The sequence below is a fragment of the Myotis lucifugus genome, unplaced genomic scaffold (assembly GCF_000147115.1).
Source record: "Myotis lucifugus unplaced genomic scaffold, Myoluc2.0 scaffold_71, whole genome shotgun sequence".
Taxonomy (NCBI): domain Eukaryota; kingdom Metazoa; phylum Chordata; class Mammalia; order Chiroptera; family Vespertilionidae; genus Myotis; species Myotis lucifugus.
The window spans coordinates 3583231-3603820 of record NW_005871119.1 but is presented as its reverse complement, the minus strand read 5'-3'; the positions used below and the strand labels follow the sequence as shown (position 1 = coordinate 3603820).

Here is a 20590-nt window from a genome sequence, read left to right as displayed (position 1 = left end):
CTAATTAGAGACCTCTTGAGCTAGCTTCTGGGCTCCAGCCACTCAGATTCCTCACCTAAGAAGCAGCATCTTTACAGGGGGGAGTGTTATCATACATACAAAACCTACATCAAACCCTCTGAATTTATCAAGAGCCCTGGTTTTCCCGAAACAGGTTTCAATTAGTGATGAAACTGATTCTTTCAATTAATGCAGAGAGGACTGCTGAAGTCACTTACACACAAAAGCATTATAGCATAATACATTTTTTGCCTTCAATTAGTAATTAAAGCTTATATGATAATAAATATGGTAATTTAAATCCTGCCAAATTTTTTGGCAGGTATCAACTATGTGTAATACAGAAAACAGGTGTCCCTATATCTAAAAAAAATAATCACTCTTATTTTGATGCCTGACTCTAGCTTAAAAGTTTTTCAGGAACAATTATCATAGCAAATAGAAAAGAATACTACTTACAAACAACTAGAAAACCTTGTATGTCCAAAAAAACTAAAAAATATCACTAAGCAAAGTATGGATCAACAACTCAATGGAATATAATATAACGCAACTATCGAAATTATTATAAATGGATATGATAGACTTTAAAAAACAGCAGAAAATTATATGTATTTCCCTGCTTACGTCTAAATTTAAAAAAAATTTACATGAAAAATTTATGGTAAAGGGTTTATAGATAAATCTACATAAAGGCTCTAAAAAATCTACATAAAAGTTATATGAAATAACTTCTCAATGATACAGACAAGTATTATTATACTTAGCAATGTAATTCTCAAGAAGCACAAAGAGTTTAATTTTGTAATACCATTTTTATTCCCATGCTAATTTTAAGATCACTAATCACTTTTTCTTCTCTACAAAAACAATAATGAAAAAGATAAAGGTATCCCAATCATGTCCATAGGGAGGTAAATAAATGCTCAAGGAAAACAACAATTAACTACTGCTATTGTCCATATATATCAGTAAGCTATTTCAACTTTTATCTAAATGTTTACAGAAATCCTTTAACATTCTAAATTAAGAATGCAACTAGGGTGAAATGAAATTTGCTTTCTCCAAGGAACCATGTGTTTGATCACAATCCTTTTTTCAAATGAAGCAGTTTGTTTCATTTTGTTAATCAAGCTGCCATGGGCCCCTAATGCCCTACTAGAAGAGAATCTCCAGGAATGTCCATACATATGAATTTATTTAAACACTACTGTTTTAAAGGAATAAATAGCAAATTTTTTTTTATTAAATAACTCAATTTCGTTGGTAATTTAAAAACAGAAGAGATAATTACTGAGATAAACTTTCTAATCTGAATGACTTTCTATCCTGAAAGCACAGAAATGGCCATTTCAACAGTATGGAAACACTAGATGTACTACCTCCCCATTCACTGACTGTCTATGGAGTAAAGAGAGCACTTTCTGTACCTACTACATCCACCTGAGAGGTGGCATGGCGTAGACCGTGCAGGACCGAAGGGCAAGGAAGTGTGCTAGTCCTGGCTTTGCCAATTTTTTAAAAAACTGTATTAACTATCGGAAAGTCATTTAACCTTTCTTTGTCTCATTGTCCTTTAATCAAAAGATAATGTTTTCCAGCCAACTTGTTTTGATAAACTAAGATAATATAAGTGAAAACATAAATGCAAAAACCTCCAAAAGGGAGGGTGCATCTACCTAGTGAAAATGTAATGATTCTGTTTTCCTAAGTGTCTACAATAAAACCTAGAGTTTATAGATGTGGTAACAAATAATTACAATTGTTCTAAAGAATAGCTTACGAACTCTAAGATTATGTTCTCAGCACCAGAAGGAGATAGTCAGATAAAACTAGGTAGCATACAGAAATAAATGGTAGTAAGACAGGTATAGTCTATAGGAAAGAGCTAGAGCTAGGATCAAGATAAGAGAAAAAAGAAACAAACATGTGAACATGAGAAAACTTTCTCTGAAGCATGAAAAGAAAAAGAAAGCATAAAAATGAGAGGTCAATGAAGAGCCAAAATGTTACTTACTCAAGAAGATAAAGTAAATTTATTCCTATTGTCAACTACTTTATAACTTTTGCAATTTCAACCACTAAACACATTTATGCCTTTAAAGTTACATCTGTGAAATAAAAGAGCAACTGACTTTATTTTAAGGGTTCCGGCATCCCACAGCCAAAAACAAATAGTGCCATCTGCCCCAGTAGAAGATAGGTATCGCTTTGAGCCATTGCACAATGGTGAGAACTGAAAAACAATCAAAGAAAAAAAAACATCTTTACAAGAGTGACACAGTCCAAATAATAAACCCATTTTTCACGATGCAAATAGCAGTAACAGAATTAAAAACGTCTAGAAATGACAAAGGTCATGACTACCAAGTTATCTAAAGCCATGTATTTATAAAGAAAAAAGAAATATTCCTTTGTCTTAGGAGACTTTATACAATGAATTATAAAAGTAACTTCTCAAAACTTACTTTAAATTATAATAAAAATGGATAGTACAAGGATTAAAACAAGTACCTGTAGTGATGTTATAGATGCACTGTGGCCCTGAAGAACAGCCAAAGGTGCACATGTTCGAAGACACCAGACTCGGATCATTTTATCACAACTTCCAGCTGCTATCATGGTATTCTCATAGTTTACAGCCATGTCTGATATTTCAGCAGCATGTCCTCTTAAAGTAGCTAACAATCTGCCATCATCTGTTGCCCAGATTTTCACAAGACAGTCATCAGAACCCTTAAAATAAGAAAAGTAACAGAATTAACTCTATACATTTTAATTCAAAATCTTAACACAGATAAAGAAATCATATCTTTATGTCCACTTCCCAACAATTATATTTTTAAGAACTGAAAAGTATTAAATACTTGTGTTATCAATTGTCCTTTACACAAGGCTATTTTATTAAATTATTCACTTATAAAGAATATCCAGGTGCACACATCTAACAGAAGTAGGATGTTACCAATAGCTAACATTTATCTATTAGCCCTTACCTACCATCCATAATAACTTTTATCTGGAATCTTGTGAAAGAACCTGAATTTCTGAAGTAAGAAAACAAAATAATTGTGAAAATAAATGTAATATACAATAGTGACTAATCCTATTTATGGTATTGTGTTATATAAAAATAAAAGTAAGCTAATTTGGGGCTTTTTCCCCTAAGAAGCTAAAAATGTTTCCTATCATTGATCTTCAACTAAACATACATATAAAGTCACCCAAAGCCAGTTACCAGAAAAAAATTTTATCTGTATGAAATCAATAAAAAAAACATAAATTACTTGTCTATGCTACAACAGCAAAAGAAGCTCAGCAAGAAACTGTAAAGTATACGGTGCATACTATGAAGACCTACATTTACAAATAAACATTCCAATTTCACACAGCCAGAGTAGAGATTAGAACTTTTAGGCTTTATTTTTATTTATTTTTTTCATTCTCAAAGTTTCCTTATTCATCTTATAGCTTATACTCTATTCCCAATCTCTCTTTATAGCCCCCTACTTTATATTATTAAAATGTTTTAAGTTTTGAGTATACAAAAAAGGTAGAGAATATTATCATTAACCCCATATATCCATTTTCTAGATTCAAAATTTACCAACTGGTTTCAAAGGTTGCATATATTAAAATTCTTTACAACCTCACAATCTAATTTTTTTTTTAAAGTACTAATGATGCTCTGGTTTCTCTTCAGACGGCATAAATCTTTCGCCTTTTAAAAGTACTAATGTATCTGGACATTATTCAGAGGACCTAAAAAAGGAAATGATACTAGTCATCTGCTTTATAATTAACAGATATGGCATATAAATGATCACATGGTATTAACAGAACATGTTAAATGCTGTACTTCTTAACCAGATTCTGCCAACACTACCCAGAACACTCTCAACCACTAAACCAGCTCTTCAGATTGAGTTTTGAAGCAAATTAAACGGCTCCCAACCACTAAAGACTAGTACTAAAACTTAACTTTGGTAAAGTATCCACATTAAAATCTGGTATTACCATCATGTTCACTTTATCTCAGTCTCTTCATCTATAAAATAAGAAGGTTAAAAGGGATGATCTCTTAGGTTCCCTCCATCTTTAAATTGTGACTAATGCATTCATTTATCCAACTGCTTGTCATTAAGTATGTGCCAAAACCACTGAAGATACAAGGATAAGATACAAAAACATGGTATTCCAGTCCTTATGAAGCAAGGCAGAAGAGTGTAAATGCAATAATATGACCTAAGGGCTATACAGATGAGATCCAAACAAGGAAGCAGCCTGTTTTTCCTGAGAGGTGGAGAGGTAAGATCTGGAAAGGAAACCAGATGCAGTGACGCTTAAACAGTCTCACGCATGACCACGCAATGTCGTGTAGTAGCAAATGTCTGGGTTCATGAACTGCTACACCAACTTTCTAGATGCTTGATCTTGGGCAAGTTACACATGCTTCCTGTGCTTCTGTTTTCTTATTTGTACCTATCTTATAGGGTTGTTGCAAAAACTATGAGTAATGAAGGCAGAGTGCCTGGTGCACAGTAAAAGCTATATATGGATTATCTACCTAAACTGCTTTTGTTGGTGGTAGTATTCTATTCTTATTTTAATAATATTCTTATTGGTTTAAAAAGAACAAATATTCCATATGGTGACTAGAGAGGAAAGTATGATCAAAGTCATGAAAAAAATGTTAGTTCTTTAAGAAACTACAAGTAGTCTAAGTTAACTTAGAGTGTGAGGTGAAGGCATAGGATATAGTCAGGAAAAAAACTGTGGTATATTAAGGAATATGGTATAAAATGAGGATCACTTTAAGGGTATCAAGAAGGTGAGTATCAAAATCAGATTTGTGTTTTTCAAAGGTCATCCTGGCATCAGTGGGAATTAGGCTAGAAAGTAGAAAACTAGGTGAAAGTTGTTAAAATAGTACAGGCAGGAGAAAATTAGTGATAAAACTGAGATTATTACAGAAGAGAAAGATCAGAAGAGGCGAATAAAAGAGCTATTTGGGAAAATAGAGAAATGACACTGTATCACTGCTATCTAGGGGAAGTGAAGAAGAAACTATATATTAAACTATGACTTTCAGAAAGCTGGTTTACCTGGCACATGGGAAATACACTAGGTATTTGCTGAGTTAAAAAATGGCTTCCAAGTATTCATTCAACTCTCAATTTCACTACATTCCACAAATTAAGTCAATTTATTGACCTTCTATTAATTAAGGTGATATTTGGCTCTAACCTACACACACAACAAAAATAAAAATTTAAGTATGCTAATACAGGTAGAATATATGAAAAAAGTAAATTCACAACATCTCATTATGCATCACATTACTGATACAATTCATTTTGTTCTTATGTATCTGAATAAGACTTTGCTTTAGATTCTACTGCAGAAGGTGTTTCACATATTTTTCATGTTAACAGGGGAAAAAAGCCCACAGCTTTTTAACCAAAATTTTATTGAAAACTAGAGGCCCAGTGCATGAAATTCATGCACAGGTGAGGTCCCAAGTCCTGGCAGGTGATCAGGGCCAATCAGGGCCAGGCTGATCAGGGCCTGAAGGCCCCGGCGGGGTCGGGAGAGGAGGTGACAGTGGCCGGGCTGGGTGCAGAAGGAACAGACACCAGATGCCAACGCTGTCCTCGGCGCCCCGCCACCCCTCGGTTCCCTGCCTCTCCTCTCTCCTAACCTCAGTGCTGCGCTGCCACTGGGGGCCTGCTGGCTGGGGGAGGGGTAAGGGGAGGGACCAGGGAATGTTTCCATCCCCAGTTTGGAATGTGCAGGAGGCAGCCAATCAATGATTCTCTATCATCATTGATGTTTCTACCTCTATTTCCCTCTCCGAAATCATTAAATTATATATATATACATATATATATGTATATATATATATATATATGTATATACATACATATATATGTGTGTATATATATATATATATATACATATATATATATATATTTAAAATGCAAGCTTTTTAGAGGAAGAAAGGTAGGGCAAGGGAGCTATTGACAGGGGGGCATTTGAGATCTTGCTCACATTTCAGATAGGATAACATAAGGTGGTCCTCAGGGGGTGACAGGTGAGGAGTGGCAGTGGGTGGAGCAGGGCACTGCGGGTTGAGGAATGGGCTGTAATGACTGAGAATGTCTGTGACAGTGACACCGAGCGTGTGTTGGGGCCATTGCTGGAATCATTCATCCCCAAGAGGTTTTGATTCCGGACGGGCGGGAAACATGGAGATCAAGAGGCCTTTCTTAACTTAGAAGGTGAAGCAGGAGGCAGGAGCGGGCTACCCTGCTTCTCTACAAATGTAAACATGCAGTGTAACTGCATATGGATGTCAGTCACATGGCCAAATCAATGCCCAGCCAGCGCTAGAGGCGGGGCGGGCTGAAGCCATGCCCCCAAGCACAGGCAGTATGTGAAGGGGTGGGCAGGAAGCCAGAAGATGGGCACAGGAGCTGATGTGGTGCTATTGGCCAGGGAGGCTGAAGCCACGCCCCCAAGCACTCTTAGTCTGGGAAAGGGCGGGCAGGAAGCCAGTAGTTGAAGTAGCTGCAGTCACTGGTGAGTGCCTGTGTCAGCCAGGCCAGGTGGGGCCTGGGGAGGCCTTTCCCTCCTGGAGCCATTCTTCCCAGCGTGGCAGCGTTGGCCATTATTTTTGATTTTCAATTAATTTTTTTTACTGGAAAGCAAGCTCTGAGCTTGCGGTTCCTGGGATCTCTGGGCCATAGCATGCGCCTCCAGGCCTCACTGTGCCCCCCTCCCCCTCCTCCTGGGTTGAGCGTCTGGCCCCTGGTGGTTGTTATGCTCTTAGGGCTTTTATTACATAGGACAAGAGTGGCAACCTATGATCTAAAAATCCGCCTCCAAGGACTTTTCACTGATTAAAACCGAAAAGACCCACTATGTTCATATTGAGTACATTATTCAGTAATGTTAACAATTTAATATTACTTTATAATTTTACTCTATTTAGACAAGTAATAAAATGCAAACAACAAAAAACACTATGCACATTTTCACTGAGTGTGTATTATCCCAATTAGCCTTTCTTTTCTTCCATTAAATTGCAGGAGAGAAATATTTATAAGTGACCTGTCAGGGAAATTTCTCTTCACTATCCTCCTTCCATGATCCTATAGAGTAGTTATCTCCACTCTCACCCCTGCTTCCCAGAACCGGTAGAATTTGAAATAGAATTCTAAAGCATCCGTAAGCAATTTCTATTCCATGCATCATTAATTGTAATAATTGATTTATTTTAATGGGAATGTGAAACTACGGATGATTTGACAAATTCATCTATTTCAAAATGACTATCAGAAATATAAATATACTAAATAATTAAAAAGGACTGCAAAAGAGAAGAAAAATTAAATTTACTGGGAAAACATTTTTATTTTTAAAATATATTTTTTAAATTGATTTCAGAGAGGAAGGAGAGGGAGAGAGTGATAGAAACATCAATGATGAGAGAGAATCACTGGTTGGCTGCCTCCTGCACACCCACTACTGGGGATCATGCCAGCAACCCAGTCATGTGCCCTTAACCGGAATCGAACCTAGGACTATTCAGTCTGCAGGCCAATGCTTTATCCACTAAGCCAAACCAGTTAGGGCTGGGAAAATATTTTTAAAAGCACTATAAATATGTTTAAATCAAATGTGAAAGGACAAAATTCCTGTAGAGAGAATTTTTGAACAGATGACCTTTTTCCCACAAGCCTATCTCAAATGTTAATGAGGTCAATAATAAACCAAAGAGTAGGACATTGCAGTCTTTCAATCAAAATGTTAAAAAAAGAATTATGGCCTAACAGGTTTGGCTCAGTGGATAGAGCATCAGCCTGCGGACTGAAGGGTCCCGGGTTCGATTCCAGTCAAGGGCATGTACTTTAGTTGTGGGCACATCCCCAGTAAGGGGTATACAGTAGGCAGCTGATCAATGTTTCTCTCTCATCAATGTTTCTAACTCTCTATCCCTCTCCCTTTCTCTCTGTAAAAAATTAATATATTAAAAAAAAAAGAATTATGAACATTAAAATAAAAACAATGTTATGTTAATGGTGAAAGGGATGAGATCAACTACATAAGCATAGGGATTGGTCTTGGCTAGGAGGGATAAAAGGCTTCTAAGATGTATGAAGGCAAGAAAGGTATAGAAGAGATAGCAATCTATAATAATAAAAGCATAATATGCAAATCGATCGACTGAAGAAAGAACAGCAGAACGACCACGCTATGACACACACGGGCACCAGGCCAGCCAAGGTGGGTGCAGTGCGATTGGTCAGGGGGGCTACGCCATCGCCCCACGATTGCTCTACGAAGGGAGGCCCAGACCACCCTCTGCAGGGTGATCAATGGGGTGGGGGGGGGGGGGGTGTGGAGGGGTTTGGCGATCCATCGCCCCAAAGAGAGAAGCCCAGCCCACCCTCTGCACAGCGATCAATTGCGGAGCCCTGGCCGGGTGGGCAGGGCCTCCCTCTGCTGGGCTATCAATAGCGGAGCCCTGCGATTGATCGCCCCAAAGAAGGAGGCCCAGGCTACTTGGCCAGCAGCACTGCGGCGGGTGGGCAGGGTCTCCCTCTGCAGGGCAGTCAATCTGGGGGCCCGCAATCAATCGCCCCATAGAGGGAGGCCCAGGCCAGCCAAGCAATCCCACCCCACGCCTGTCACCCGCAGAGGGAGGCAACGGGTAGCGGAGGAGGGAGGAGGGGGGAGCAGTGCCACACAGATGGCAAGCAGTGGCAGCGGCAGAGGTGGAGCCAGCTACTGGCAGCCTGGGGAAGGAAAGCCCCCATAGGCCCTGATCATGGGCCAGGCCTAGGGACCCTACCTGCGGGGTCCCAGACTGCAAGAGGGCACAGGCCCAGCTGAGGGGCACACCCCCCATGCACGATTTTCATGCACCAGGCCTCTAGTATTAAAATAAACAACACAGAAATTAGATGATTCTAACCTTAGCAAGTAAAACAAGTATCTGAGGATTATTTCCTAAAAGGAGGGAAGGGATAAACAAAAAAAGGAACCCCAAAAAGTAAGGCAAGTTTATAGAAATATGAAAGAATAAGAGCAATAAGAAAAAAAGGTAAAAATAAAATAAAATCCGTGAGCAACAGTGAAAGTCCTGATAAAATAAGATAGTATGATTTTAGAAAAACCCCAGCTGATAACTTTTTTCAGCAAAGTTCCAAGGCTTAGGAGAAAATAAAGTCATTTATCGGTTGCTAGAATTACGAAATGACAAGGTGAAAAACGTTGGGAGTACAAAGTATAGTGGAAGTAAGAAATTCTGCTAAAAATATTTTATCTGAGGAAGATAAGAGTGTTTTAAAAATGCCTGTTAAGGAGGTTTAGATTTAACCTGGTGAGGTAACTACAGAAGAATTTTATGCAGACAAGACTCGGTCACTATACTATTTGAGCCACAATGTTTTATTTTTTGCCACAATGTTTTAAGAAATGCATAATCTAGCTAGGTACAAAACTAAAAATGCTTTTTTAAAAAATTCATTTAATGCCAAGCAAACAGATAGCAATGGATCACTATTTTCACTTTTCAATAATGAAAACCTCTTATAATAACTGAAAGTATGTTCATTAATATATTACCATTTGTCTATGTCAAAATGTACCATATTATGCATAAACTGAAAACATTACAACAATAAGAATGTATAGCTTTAGTTTACTTAAATCCCCAAACAAAATGTGACACCAAATATATAGTAGTGTGTTTTCTAAAAATGTCAAAACATCTTCAATGCAAAGACAAAGCCAAGGAAGCTTGGAAGGAAGGAAGGGAGGAAAAAAAGTACCCTTTTTTTCTATCCTGAGAAAAAACACACCCTTATAGTGAAAAGTCCTGGTAAGAAAGGGTGGGACTTAAATAAACTTTAAATTTGCCTAAGAATAGGAATTTAGTTTGAAGTACCCTATAAATTTGCTTATTCCACCACCATACCTAAAGAAACCAGGTACATAATGATAAACCCTGTGCCATTAAGACAATCAATATGCACCTTAGCTTAGGACAGAGAAAGAAAACAGAAGCAGACTCTTACTCCAGAATCATTGTTATTTCTTTTAATACTTTTAAGGAGATTATGAAAATAGTGGCACCAAAGACCTTTTCTTCCTGCATACATCTGAATCTAACAATACAGGTAAATCCTATTTTATTTGTCTACCAAATACTAACATTCTCCGAAAATAAAGCATAAGGCAATGTCTAGTACACATCTGGCTTTGGTAAGCTGGTAAAGAAAAGTCCCACAGGTCTCTGTGACAAGGCTTTCTCCTCTACTTTGTTATATACTTGGGTATTAAAATTCTCTTAAAACCTAGAAAAAATCTCCTACCTATTTATATGAAAACATTATGAAATAACTTCAGACACAGGACTTTGAATCAATTAAATTCTATGCAGACTAAAGCAGAACCTAAAGTCTATAACCCCAAAATTTAATAGTTTCTGAAAGACAAGTTTTAAAGGGTTTATTTGAACTATATGCATTTCTTTATTTAAACTAAAAGCTAAAAGATTAGAGGTGACAACTATGTGAACTGTTCAATGAAAAGTACAGGGTGGAGCAGTACATGACAAAGAATGTTTGACTTCTGCAAGCAAAAAACTGCACACAGCTGGAAACAGTACAGTAGGTTACTTCTGCTCAGATGCCCTTAAAATTAAAAAGTAGACCTATAAACCTTTCTCTGCTAAGAGAAGCATCAATCGTGAAGATCAAGCAAAGATTATTACTTTGACAAACGATATAAGAAATATGTAATTTCTAAACTTCTATCTTGGAGAATTTGTTGTTTCTTGTCAGAACAAAGAAAATTCTTATTTCTCTTGCTACTACTACATAGCTTTATAAGTCAGATTTCACTTCTTGGTGCCATTAGAACAAATAATTAAATGTTTAAAATACTATGTATTCTACAATGTCATTTTCTTATTTAAGCTAAAAAGTATTCTTGCTCTTCAAGCAGCTAAAAATTGCTTACAATTTAAATTTAGTTCAATGTTCTTTTTTTTCCTTCTTTAAGAAAATACCACTGGTTTTCTTTCCTACCAATCTATCAGACCTCTTTCATTTTCCTTACAAATTACCCTAAACTTCAGTAACAAGCATTTCAACATATGCTCAATTTTCTCACTCTCTGTCCACCTAAGGCTAATCAGTAATCTTTTTTTTTTTAATCCCTAACTGGTCTGTATTCATCATTCTTTTCCTCTACTATTATTGTATCACTCATGTCTAGAACCCAGTACCATTTCCTAACCAAGATTCTTAGCAGATAAAATATTTCACATTGAAGAGTAGGATTTGTTCATTCTGAAACCTAATTAACTATTTTTCTAAATAGTCAAAATAAGCTGCTCTTTATATATCCCATCTTCATCTACTTACTCATCTATATATCTTCCTTAAAAACCACTGCATATCAATGATCTCTTCTCATAACTTTAAGTCGGCTCTCCTAATTCCTTCCTCTTGACCCACACAATATTTCACCATTTTTTCTTCCTATGAATTACCATCCTCTAGCTCTTTCCATCACTAACAAACTTACTGAATACTCACCATTATCCCTACAAATACCTGTCATGCACTTTTAAAACATAATTTTTAATTCCAAACTTAAGAGTTTAAGAATAATGCAAATATCTTCCATATCTCATCACCCAGACTCATCAACTATTAACAATTCACTACATTTGCTCCAGCACCACCTCTCTTCACTTCCTCTCTCAATACACATACACACACACACACACACACACACACACACACACACACACACACACGCGCGCGCGCCTTTTTCTGCACCCTTTAAGAGCAGGCTGCAGACTTGATGTCCCATCACTTCCAAATAGCCTAGGCATATTTCTCTAAAATAGGAACACTCACCTACATAAGTTGGGAAGTTGATATTGATAAATCTACCATCAAATCCTCAGGCCCCATTCAAATTTTGTCAACTATCCCGGGAAGGTCCCATTTTCCTTTTTGCCAGGATCCCATATAGCAACACTTGTTACATTTTAGTTATATTGTCTCTTTACTCTATCTGGAATTCTTCTTCAGGCTTTCTCTGTTTCTCGTCCTCAGAAATTTATAAATAATACAGAGCTTACATTCTGTAGATGACCCCGACCCTTAAGTCTGTTTAATGCAGTGGTTCTCAATCTTCTGGCCCTTTAAATACAGTTCCTCATGTTGTGACCCAACCATAAAATTACTTTCGTTGCTACTTCATAACTGTAATGTTGCTACTGCTATGAATCATAATGTAAATATCTGATATGCAGGATGGTCTTAGGCGACCCGTTAAAGGGTCATTCGACCGCCAAAGGGGTCGCGACCCACAGGTTGAGAACCCCTGGTCTACTGTTTCTTCATGATCAGACCCAGGTCTTAGTGACTAGGTATATCCCACAGACAAGATGCTGTGTTTTTCTCAGTGCAACACTTCAGAGGACACATACTGTTAAGCCATTCCCACCACTAATAAAGTGAACTTTGTTTAGTTAGTGTTTCCGAGGTTTCTACCCTGAAAAGTTGCAGTTTCCCCCCTTTTAATTGATTAGTATACTTAATTAAATAATATCTTGTGGAAACACTGCAAAATTATGCCAAGATCTTCAAACTAAGATCCTCTACCAGTGTTAGCCTTCATTGATGACACACAAATGAATCAACCAGTACTATGATGGCTGCTAAACCATCATTTTTTCTAAATTATTAGTTGGCATTCTACTGTAAAGAGGTTTCCCTTTCTCTTTCACTAATTCATTTACCTATTTAAAGTAGAATCACTCATGCGTTTCTATTTTAGCCAATGGCAATAAAATAATCAAGGTCTCTGTCCTCACAGAACTCAGTAAAAGATACAATAAAAACGTTATAAAAATAAAAATTTCAGAGAATGATATTATAGGAAAAATACAGGAATGAGATAGATACTGGTGGAGTAGGGGCAGGAAGGTAAGCAGGGAAAAATCTCTAAGAAAGTGGCATCTGAACAGAGAACAGCTAATACAGGAATAAGACAAAGAAATATTTTGAAGCAGACAATTCCAGGCAAAGGAAATAGCTCATACAAAAAGTCTGTAAGTCATTAATGGGTTTTGCAAGTTTCTAGTACAAAAATAGACCAGTGTAACTGAGCCACAGAAGGAAATCTGTCCTATAGACATTCGCACTTATCTCCCCTATCAGAGTCTACTACTCTTTTTCTTTTTCTAATTGAATGGTTGATTCATTCATTTGTTATATGCCCACTGTATGCACCAGATACTCTGTAAGGCACTATAGATCTAAAAAGGTTCAAGAAAAAGTCTTTCCTATTAAGAAACTCTTAATTTAATAGACATCTAAAAAATTTTGCAACATAGTAGAAAATACAATATAATGTAAGTATGAAGTTCAGTGGTGGTACTCCACATTCAGAAAACAGCCTTTCTTTGTCAATTGTCAAACTTTTTGGAGTATAAGTCTATATCAAGTCTCTTCAGTTTTTCAATTCCTAACACCCCCTCCTCAGTGCATTGCAATCTCACTCCTATCCCTAATACTAAAATAAAACTTTTTTTTTTTGCCAAGGGCATTAATTGCCTTGTCAAATCCAAAAGATGTCTTTCAGTTCTAATTTCACTTTAGATTTCGATCTTTCATGAAATGGTAATCCATTGGCTTTTAAAATACCACTTCTTTTTTATTTTTCTCTGACCTCTTAGGCAGCGCTTTCTCAGTCTGTTACTGATTCCTCTCCTTGTCTTTGGTCTGCTTTAAAGGGTGAAGTTTCAGCCTTCTTCCATTACATACTTATGAGGTAATATAGTCAATTTCCTTATTCAATGATTCCCAAGCTGAATCTTCTAGCCTAGCTCTCTCTCCTGAGCTCCCACAGCCTTTTGAACTTTTCTATTTAGCTGGCCACATGAATCTCTCAAATTCAACATGTCCAACCTCACAAACTTCTCCATGTAAATCCCTACATCACAGATAGTGACTAAACTTTGTAACCAGTCACACAAGTTAAAAATACGTCATTCTATACTGTTCTCTCTTAAAGCCTCCCTACATTCAAATGAATTTCTTAAATTCTAGAGATTCTAGCTTTAATCTGTTAATTCTATCCCTACTTCCATTGTGGCTCTGTTCAAGCCCTAATGATTTCTTTCATGGATCACTGCTAGAACCAATTCCTCTGTATATGTTTAGTTTCAAACCATCCTCTCTAATGCCCAGGGTGTCATTAAAAGAATTTCTACTCATTCTTTTGTCTAAATTTGTCATTTTCTCTCCATTGACTTCAGGCAAGAAACCCAATCTTTCATATGCCCAAAAGGATGTTGAGGATTTTGTCCCCCATCACCATCTCTAGCTCTTGTTTGACGATGACCCATATTTATTCTTTGCCATATCCAATAATTCACAATTGCTCATTACATTCTCCCAAAGTTTATAAATGTCTTTCCCAAGTCTGCAATGTCTAGCTCAACTCAGCTGAAGTGTCCCTTCTCTAGTCAGTTTCTCTTACCATCTATAATAATAAAAGTGTAATATGCTAATTAACCAGACGTCCTTCTGGATGACCTTCCAGACGAAGCTGGGCTGCAAGGGAAGCCCGGGTCCCAGGTGCCAGAGGGAAGCCGGTGCTGGCAGCTGGGGGAAGGAATGCCTACTCTTGCGTGAATTTCATGCATAGAGCCTCTAGTCTCTACTATAAACTGGATTAGTTACCTATCTCCTATGATAGATACCTCTGTATCTTGAGCAGTCTCTGTCTTTTCACATTATATCAATATTGTCTGTTGAAAACCTGTGAACTCTCCAGAAGATACTGTGACTTTCATTTCTATATCCTAAGTGTTTCAGAACAGTGTCTGGCTCCTGAAGACTAAAGTGTGTTAAAAGAATGCATAACCTTGGGGGGGTGGGGGAGGAGAGGGAGGAGAGGTGGGTAGGGTCAATTGGGGAAAAGGGAGACATATGTAAAACTTTAGACAATAAAAAAATGCATAATTTCATATTCCTTATAACTTATTGCCTTTATAAAAATATTTTATGCTCTTTTTCCTTATTTTGAAAAGAGAGATACATTTTGTTTCTAAAAGGGAAGGGGAGGGCAGATGATCTTTTTATATGGTCCTCAACGTACTTTTGTATTTTGAGTGAATGGCTTACTCCTGAGAGAATTTGTTAATTCTACTTTTCTTAAGAAAATATTGTTTAAGGCAATGATTCTGAAACCAAGTAAAAATAATTTAAAAACTAAGAGAGAGAATTAGAGATCAAGTACTACTTGGTAATTATGCTAGCTCCCTCCCTGGGTTCTTCTCATTTTTTACTGGGAAACATCTATTATTAAATATTCTGGTATAAAATAATGGCAAAACTTCCTAATACAGAATTTCAGTTATCAATTACAATAATTTCAGTTTAAATCTTGTATAGCATCCTATATAATAAAAGGCTAATATGCAAATCGACCGAATGGCAGCACACCGGTTGCTATGACACGCACTGACCACCAGGGGGCAGACACTCAACTCAGAAGCTGCTCCCTGGTGGTCAGTGCGCTCCCACAGGGGGAGCATTGCTCAGCCAGAAGCCGGGCTCACAGCTGGCGAGCGCAGCGGCAGGGGCGGCAGCGCTGGGATGTCTGACTGATGCAGGGAGCGGGCCTAAGCTGGCAGTCGGACATCCCCCAAGGGCTCCTGGACTGCGAGAGGACCACCCTCTCCCCAAGTGCACAAATTTCATGCATCAGGCCTCTAGTTTATAAATAAGATTCTTATATGGATAAAAAAATGAAATTTATTTAAATCTATCTATGAAATTAAGACCAGCAGGTAAAACTTAATGACTGTTCACTGTACATCTTGTTCTATACTAATTATATGCATTATTTCATGTAATCCCACAAAACTCCTGTGGGTTATACTATTACTTATTCCCCTCCCACTTTTTTTGAGATGAGACGCTGGTGATTAGAGGGATGAGATCATCTGTCCACACTAAACTGCTAGGAAGTGGTAAAGTTATGAGTTGAACTAAGAGTCCCTTAATGTCAAGCTGAGGCTCTTAACCACACTGCTATCTAAACTGCCTCTAGCTGTTCTTACTCAGAAAAAAACTCAAGAGAATTAGTCCCTTGGAAAAAGCTTTCAAATATATCTGCACAAAAACCTTTGTAATAAATGTACAAAGTCTTAAGACACATAAGACATAAACAGGAAATACTGGTTAGTCTACTATTGAATTGCTATTCCAATAAATAACAAGTGTGACCCCTCACTGGAATGAAAGACAGTATTTTGAGCAAATGGCTTATTCCTGAGAGAATACTATGATCTACTATCAGTCATGCTCTACTATCCTAAAGCCTTATCCTATCACTTTTCAAAGCATTAGTCAGTGGCTAGTGTGTTCCCAGTGGAATGAGGAAACACACACCCAGCAGCCATCACACTTTATAAAGTTATGAACAGTGAACACATATTTACCCTACCTGCCAAATGAGGGGTTAATCATAAGAATACAAGAAAATTTTAAATAACAGACTCTCATATTTTTGCATTTCTATTCACAAGGAAACATTTTGGAATTTGTAACTGCAAATCACCAATAAAAAATTACAAATGAGACAGACTTTGGCACAACTAACAAATTGTATCACATATGTAAAACATCAACATTTTTAGACTCTTGTTGAGACCATATAAAATAATAGTGATAATTTTCTCCCTTCATTTATATCTTCAACAAAGGAAAATAACTGAAAACAGTTTCCTCTTCACATATCGTTCCTGTTCCCCAAATCAAATGATCTTAAAAGTAGGAATTACACATTTAGAATAGGAGCTGCAATTTTTTTCTATACAGAGCCAGATAGTAATTATCTTAGGCTTTGTAGTCATAACTACTTAACTGTGCTGTTGCAAAAGTAACCATAGATAATACATAAACAACTAAGCATGTCTATAATTGAATAAAATTTTATTTCCAAAAACAGGTGGTAAGTTAGACTTTACTCACAGTAGTTTTCTAACCACTGATTCAGAGTGGGGGAGTCTTCCAACTCTGTACCTACCGCTCTAACTAAACTTATGAGAGTAAAAGCATTATTATTGCACTCCACTTCCCTAAAATAATTTCTAGATTATTGACCTAATTCAAATCTTTAAAAAAGAATTCCCACAAGGTACTTTACACACAAAGACTAAGAAATTATGTATTTTTTTAATCTCAATGTAATGGCATAACTTTTTAACTCACCAAAATGAAGTACAAACACAATGTAATGCTTTTTTCTCATTATTACAGACTACTATTTTTGAAAGAATTCTTTTAAATGTTAGAAATTAATTATTCATTTTGTTTTGAAAACTGAATTTAAATATTAGTATAATAAATTTGAAAAAGCTGTATGTAATTATTGTTGCAGATGTCAGAAACTTTAGCAGATATACCTATTCTTCACAGTGAAAATAACCTTGGTTAGAAAATTTAAAAATTTTCACTTTTATGCTGCTTCTTAGAGAACAATGGAAATTTAAAAAAAAAAGGTAAAAGGGGGGAATATTAAGGTAGAAAATGACCTACAACTACCTGGAAAGAATTAGAATCAGGGAAAAGATATGTATAAAAATCTCTCTCACATCCTACTGGTTTACCGATGACTGGGTATACAAGTACAGGAGAAGTAGATATAACTAAATCTCAGTTTATAAGCATGTTTACTTAAAAGAGGAAATCTATAACTGTCCCAACTGTGTAAAATTCACAGCTGCTTGCAGAGATAGGAATTTCCATTTTAACTTCCATTTGCTGTTTTCTTATTTCAAAAGAAATTAAGAACTTTGTGAGTAATTTAATTGTAAGTACAAGTATTGTTAGTATGAAAAGTATTATCCTTAGTAGATGTAATAGTTAAGATGTCCAAAAATAAATTGAAATTCCCCCCAAAATAATTTTCTCACTTAAAACTGAAAACCAGTGCTTTTCTCCATTCATCAAGTTAAAAGAATAAAAAATGAACCCAAAGAGCCTCTTTGAATACAACATCATACACATTAAAGAGTGAGGTGTTAAAGAGAAAAGGTAATAAACAAAGCATGTTAAATATGCTCAGAATTTTTTCTACCACAATTTTAAAGGGAAATTTCCCATAGACTAGCTGTTTTCTACAACTAATATAAAAAGACATATTTAGTAGTCTCCTCCAATATGCTTAACATACTTTGGAAATGCCCTTGGGTTTAGAATTAAAGTTATTATTTGACATTTTACAAAATTTCAAACTATATATTTGAAGTAATGCTGGGAATTACACTTATCCATGATGTGGGACTTTAATATAGCTGTGACTGTGATATAACATGTCTTTTAGGAATTTTCCAAACTTGGATAAAGTCTAGTCTTAAGTAAAATCTTCTGTGAATAAGCTAAATTACCCAAATTTCCAGTTTTTTATTAAAAGGAAAAATAAAGGTTTTATCTGAAGTTCAACTATATGAAATGTTTATTCAATTTTACATATGAATTAAGATATTTTTAAAATTACTTACAGTAAATATCCGTCTGCCAGTTCTATCAAAAGTTACACAGTACACAGACGACAAATGTCCAAGAATTCGTTTATGCATTTTCATGTGCTGATATACTGCAGTTGGAACAAGTCGCTCAAGCCTGTATTTCCCATTCAGCCTCCTTGAAAACAAAGTATCCGCTACCAAGAAAAAGGAGGAAAATATTTATAAATCAGAAATTATTTTTCTTAATTATTACCTTTTAAGAATTCACATATTCTAATTTCTCATATGTTGATAATAATAACAATGCTTTCTAATGTATATGGCTCCTAGCTAAAAGTCTCCAAAACAGTCATAATAAAAACATATTATGTCACCTGAAATTCGTTAAGTTAGGCACTTTTATCCTCATTTTACAAAGTATCAAATTCATTTAAATGGCATGTCTAAAGTCACAAATATGAAGCTAGAATTTAAATTCAGGCTTCTTTACTCAGTTTTAGTCTCATTTTATATGATATTATTTCTTTAAAGGCCTCTATGAGATAGGTTCTCTTACTAAAGCAGTTAAACTGGATCCAGTAATTTTTAGATTTTATCATCCAGCAATTCCTAAACACACTAATCCTGACACGCTAAGTGATGCTTTTAAAAACTTTACAAATGAAGACAGAATAATTCACTGCATTATTTTTTAAAATTAAAATGGTGATCTTGACAACTGTATGAATGATTCCTTCTCTAAAACCTATTTGCTCTTTTTTCAACTAATCCATTTTAACTATCTTTCAAATATAACTGAAATTTACTTCACTGCAGCACAAAATGTTCTCTTCCAACTAAATTATGACTGTACTTATCTTCTATACTGATAATTATGAACAAAGAATACATTAATAAACATATGCTGACTGATCAGCAGGCACATTATTTACCTACATATTTTTAATATAAAGCTTTATTTCTAACTGTAAGTGCCATCTAGTAAGAACTAGACTAGATGGATAGTAAGTACTATAGTTTCTCACTTGAATTTAGTCCCAAAGATAATTAAGTACATATAAAAAATGCTATTTAAACTAGATTTAGAGCCTAGCAAATATTGATGAGGCACAAATATCTCAATTAGAGCGTACAGAATACCAGTATTTTTTTTAACCACATACAATAAATGTTTGTATATTTAAAGTATTTTGTGTATTTGAAAGCCAAAAAAAAAAATCTTGGGGACTGGCGAGATTTAAAGAATATTTTACAATAATATTTCAAGAAATAATTACATTATCCTTATGTTCTTTGACTGTATCAATCATTTTATATTCTAACTAGAGGCCTGGTACACGCATTCGTGCACCAGTGAAGTCCCTCGGCCTGGCCTGCGCACGTTCCCTGAGGGATCCTGGATTGCGAGAGGGCGCAGGCCAGGTTGAAGGACCCCACTGGTGCATAACTGGAACCAGGAAGGGACCATAGGAGAGCTCCAGGGCGTGTCTGGCCCGTCTTGCCCAGTCCCGATAGGCCGGAACCCAGCAGCAAGCTAACTTACTGGTTGCAGCATCAGCCCCCTGGTGGTCAGTGCATGTCATAGCGACTGGTCAAACAGTCAAATGAACGGTTGGACACTTAGCATGTTAGGCTTTTATTATATAAGATAGACTAGAGGCCCGGTGCATGAAATTCGTGTGTGTGTGTGTGTGTGTGTGTGTGTGGGGTCCCCTCAGCCCAGCTTGCCCCTCTCCAACTTGGGAGTCCTTGGGGTATGTCCAACTGCCGGTTTAGGCCTGATGCCAGATATTGGACCTAAACAGGCAGTCAGACATCCCTCTCAAAATCCTAGACTGCTGGCTCCTAACAGCTCACCTGATGCCAGCCTGATCGCCCCTCACTGCCCGCCCCTGCCGGCCTGGTCACACCTCACTGCCTCAACCACTGGCCTGGTGCCCCTAACTGCCCCCTCTGCCAGCCTGGTCCCCCCTTACTTCTCTCCCTGCCAGACTGGTCGCCCCCAACTGCCCCCCC

General features: G+C 36.6%; 1 protein-coding gene across 1 annotated transcript in view; it reads right to left on the bottom strand.

Annotated features, from left to right (window-relative positions):
• Positions 1–4026, bottom strand: part of PHIP (pleckstrin homology domain interacting protein) — an 89195-nt gene extending 85169 nt beyond the window's left edge. Inside the window, exons 1-3 of the mRNA XM_023755195.1 lie at positions 4018–4026; positions 2515–2736; positions 2136–2236 (exon numbers count right to left, since the gene is read on the bottom strand). Of these exons, the coding sequence (XP_023610963.1) occupies positions 2136–2236; positions 2515–2736; positions 4018–4023 (329 nt within the window). The 5' untranslated portion in view covers positions 4024–4026. The remainder of the gene's footprint in view (positions 1–2135; positions 2237–2514; positions 2737–4017) is intronic.
• Between the last annotated feature and the right edge of the window lie 16564 nt (positions 4027–20590).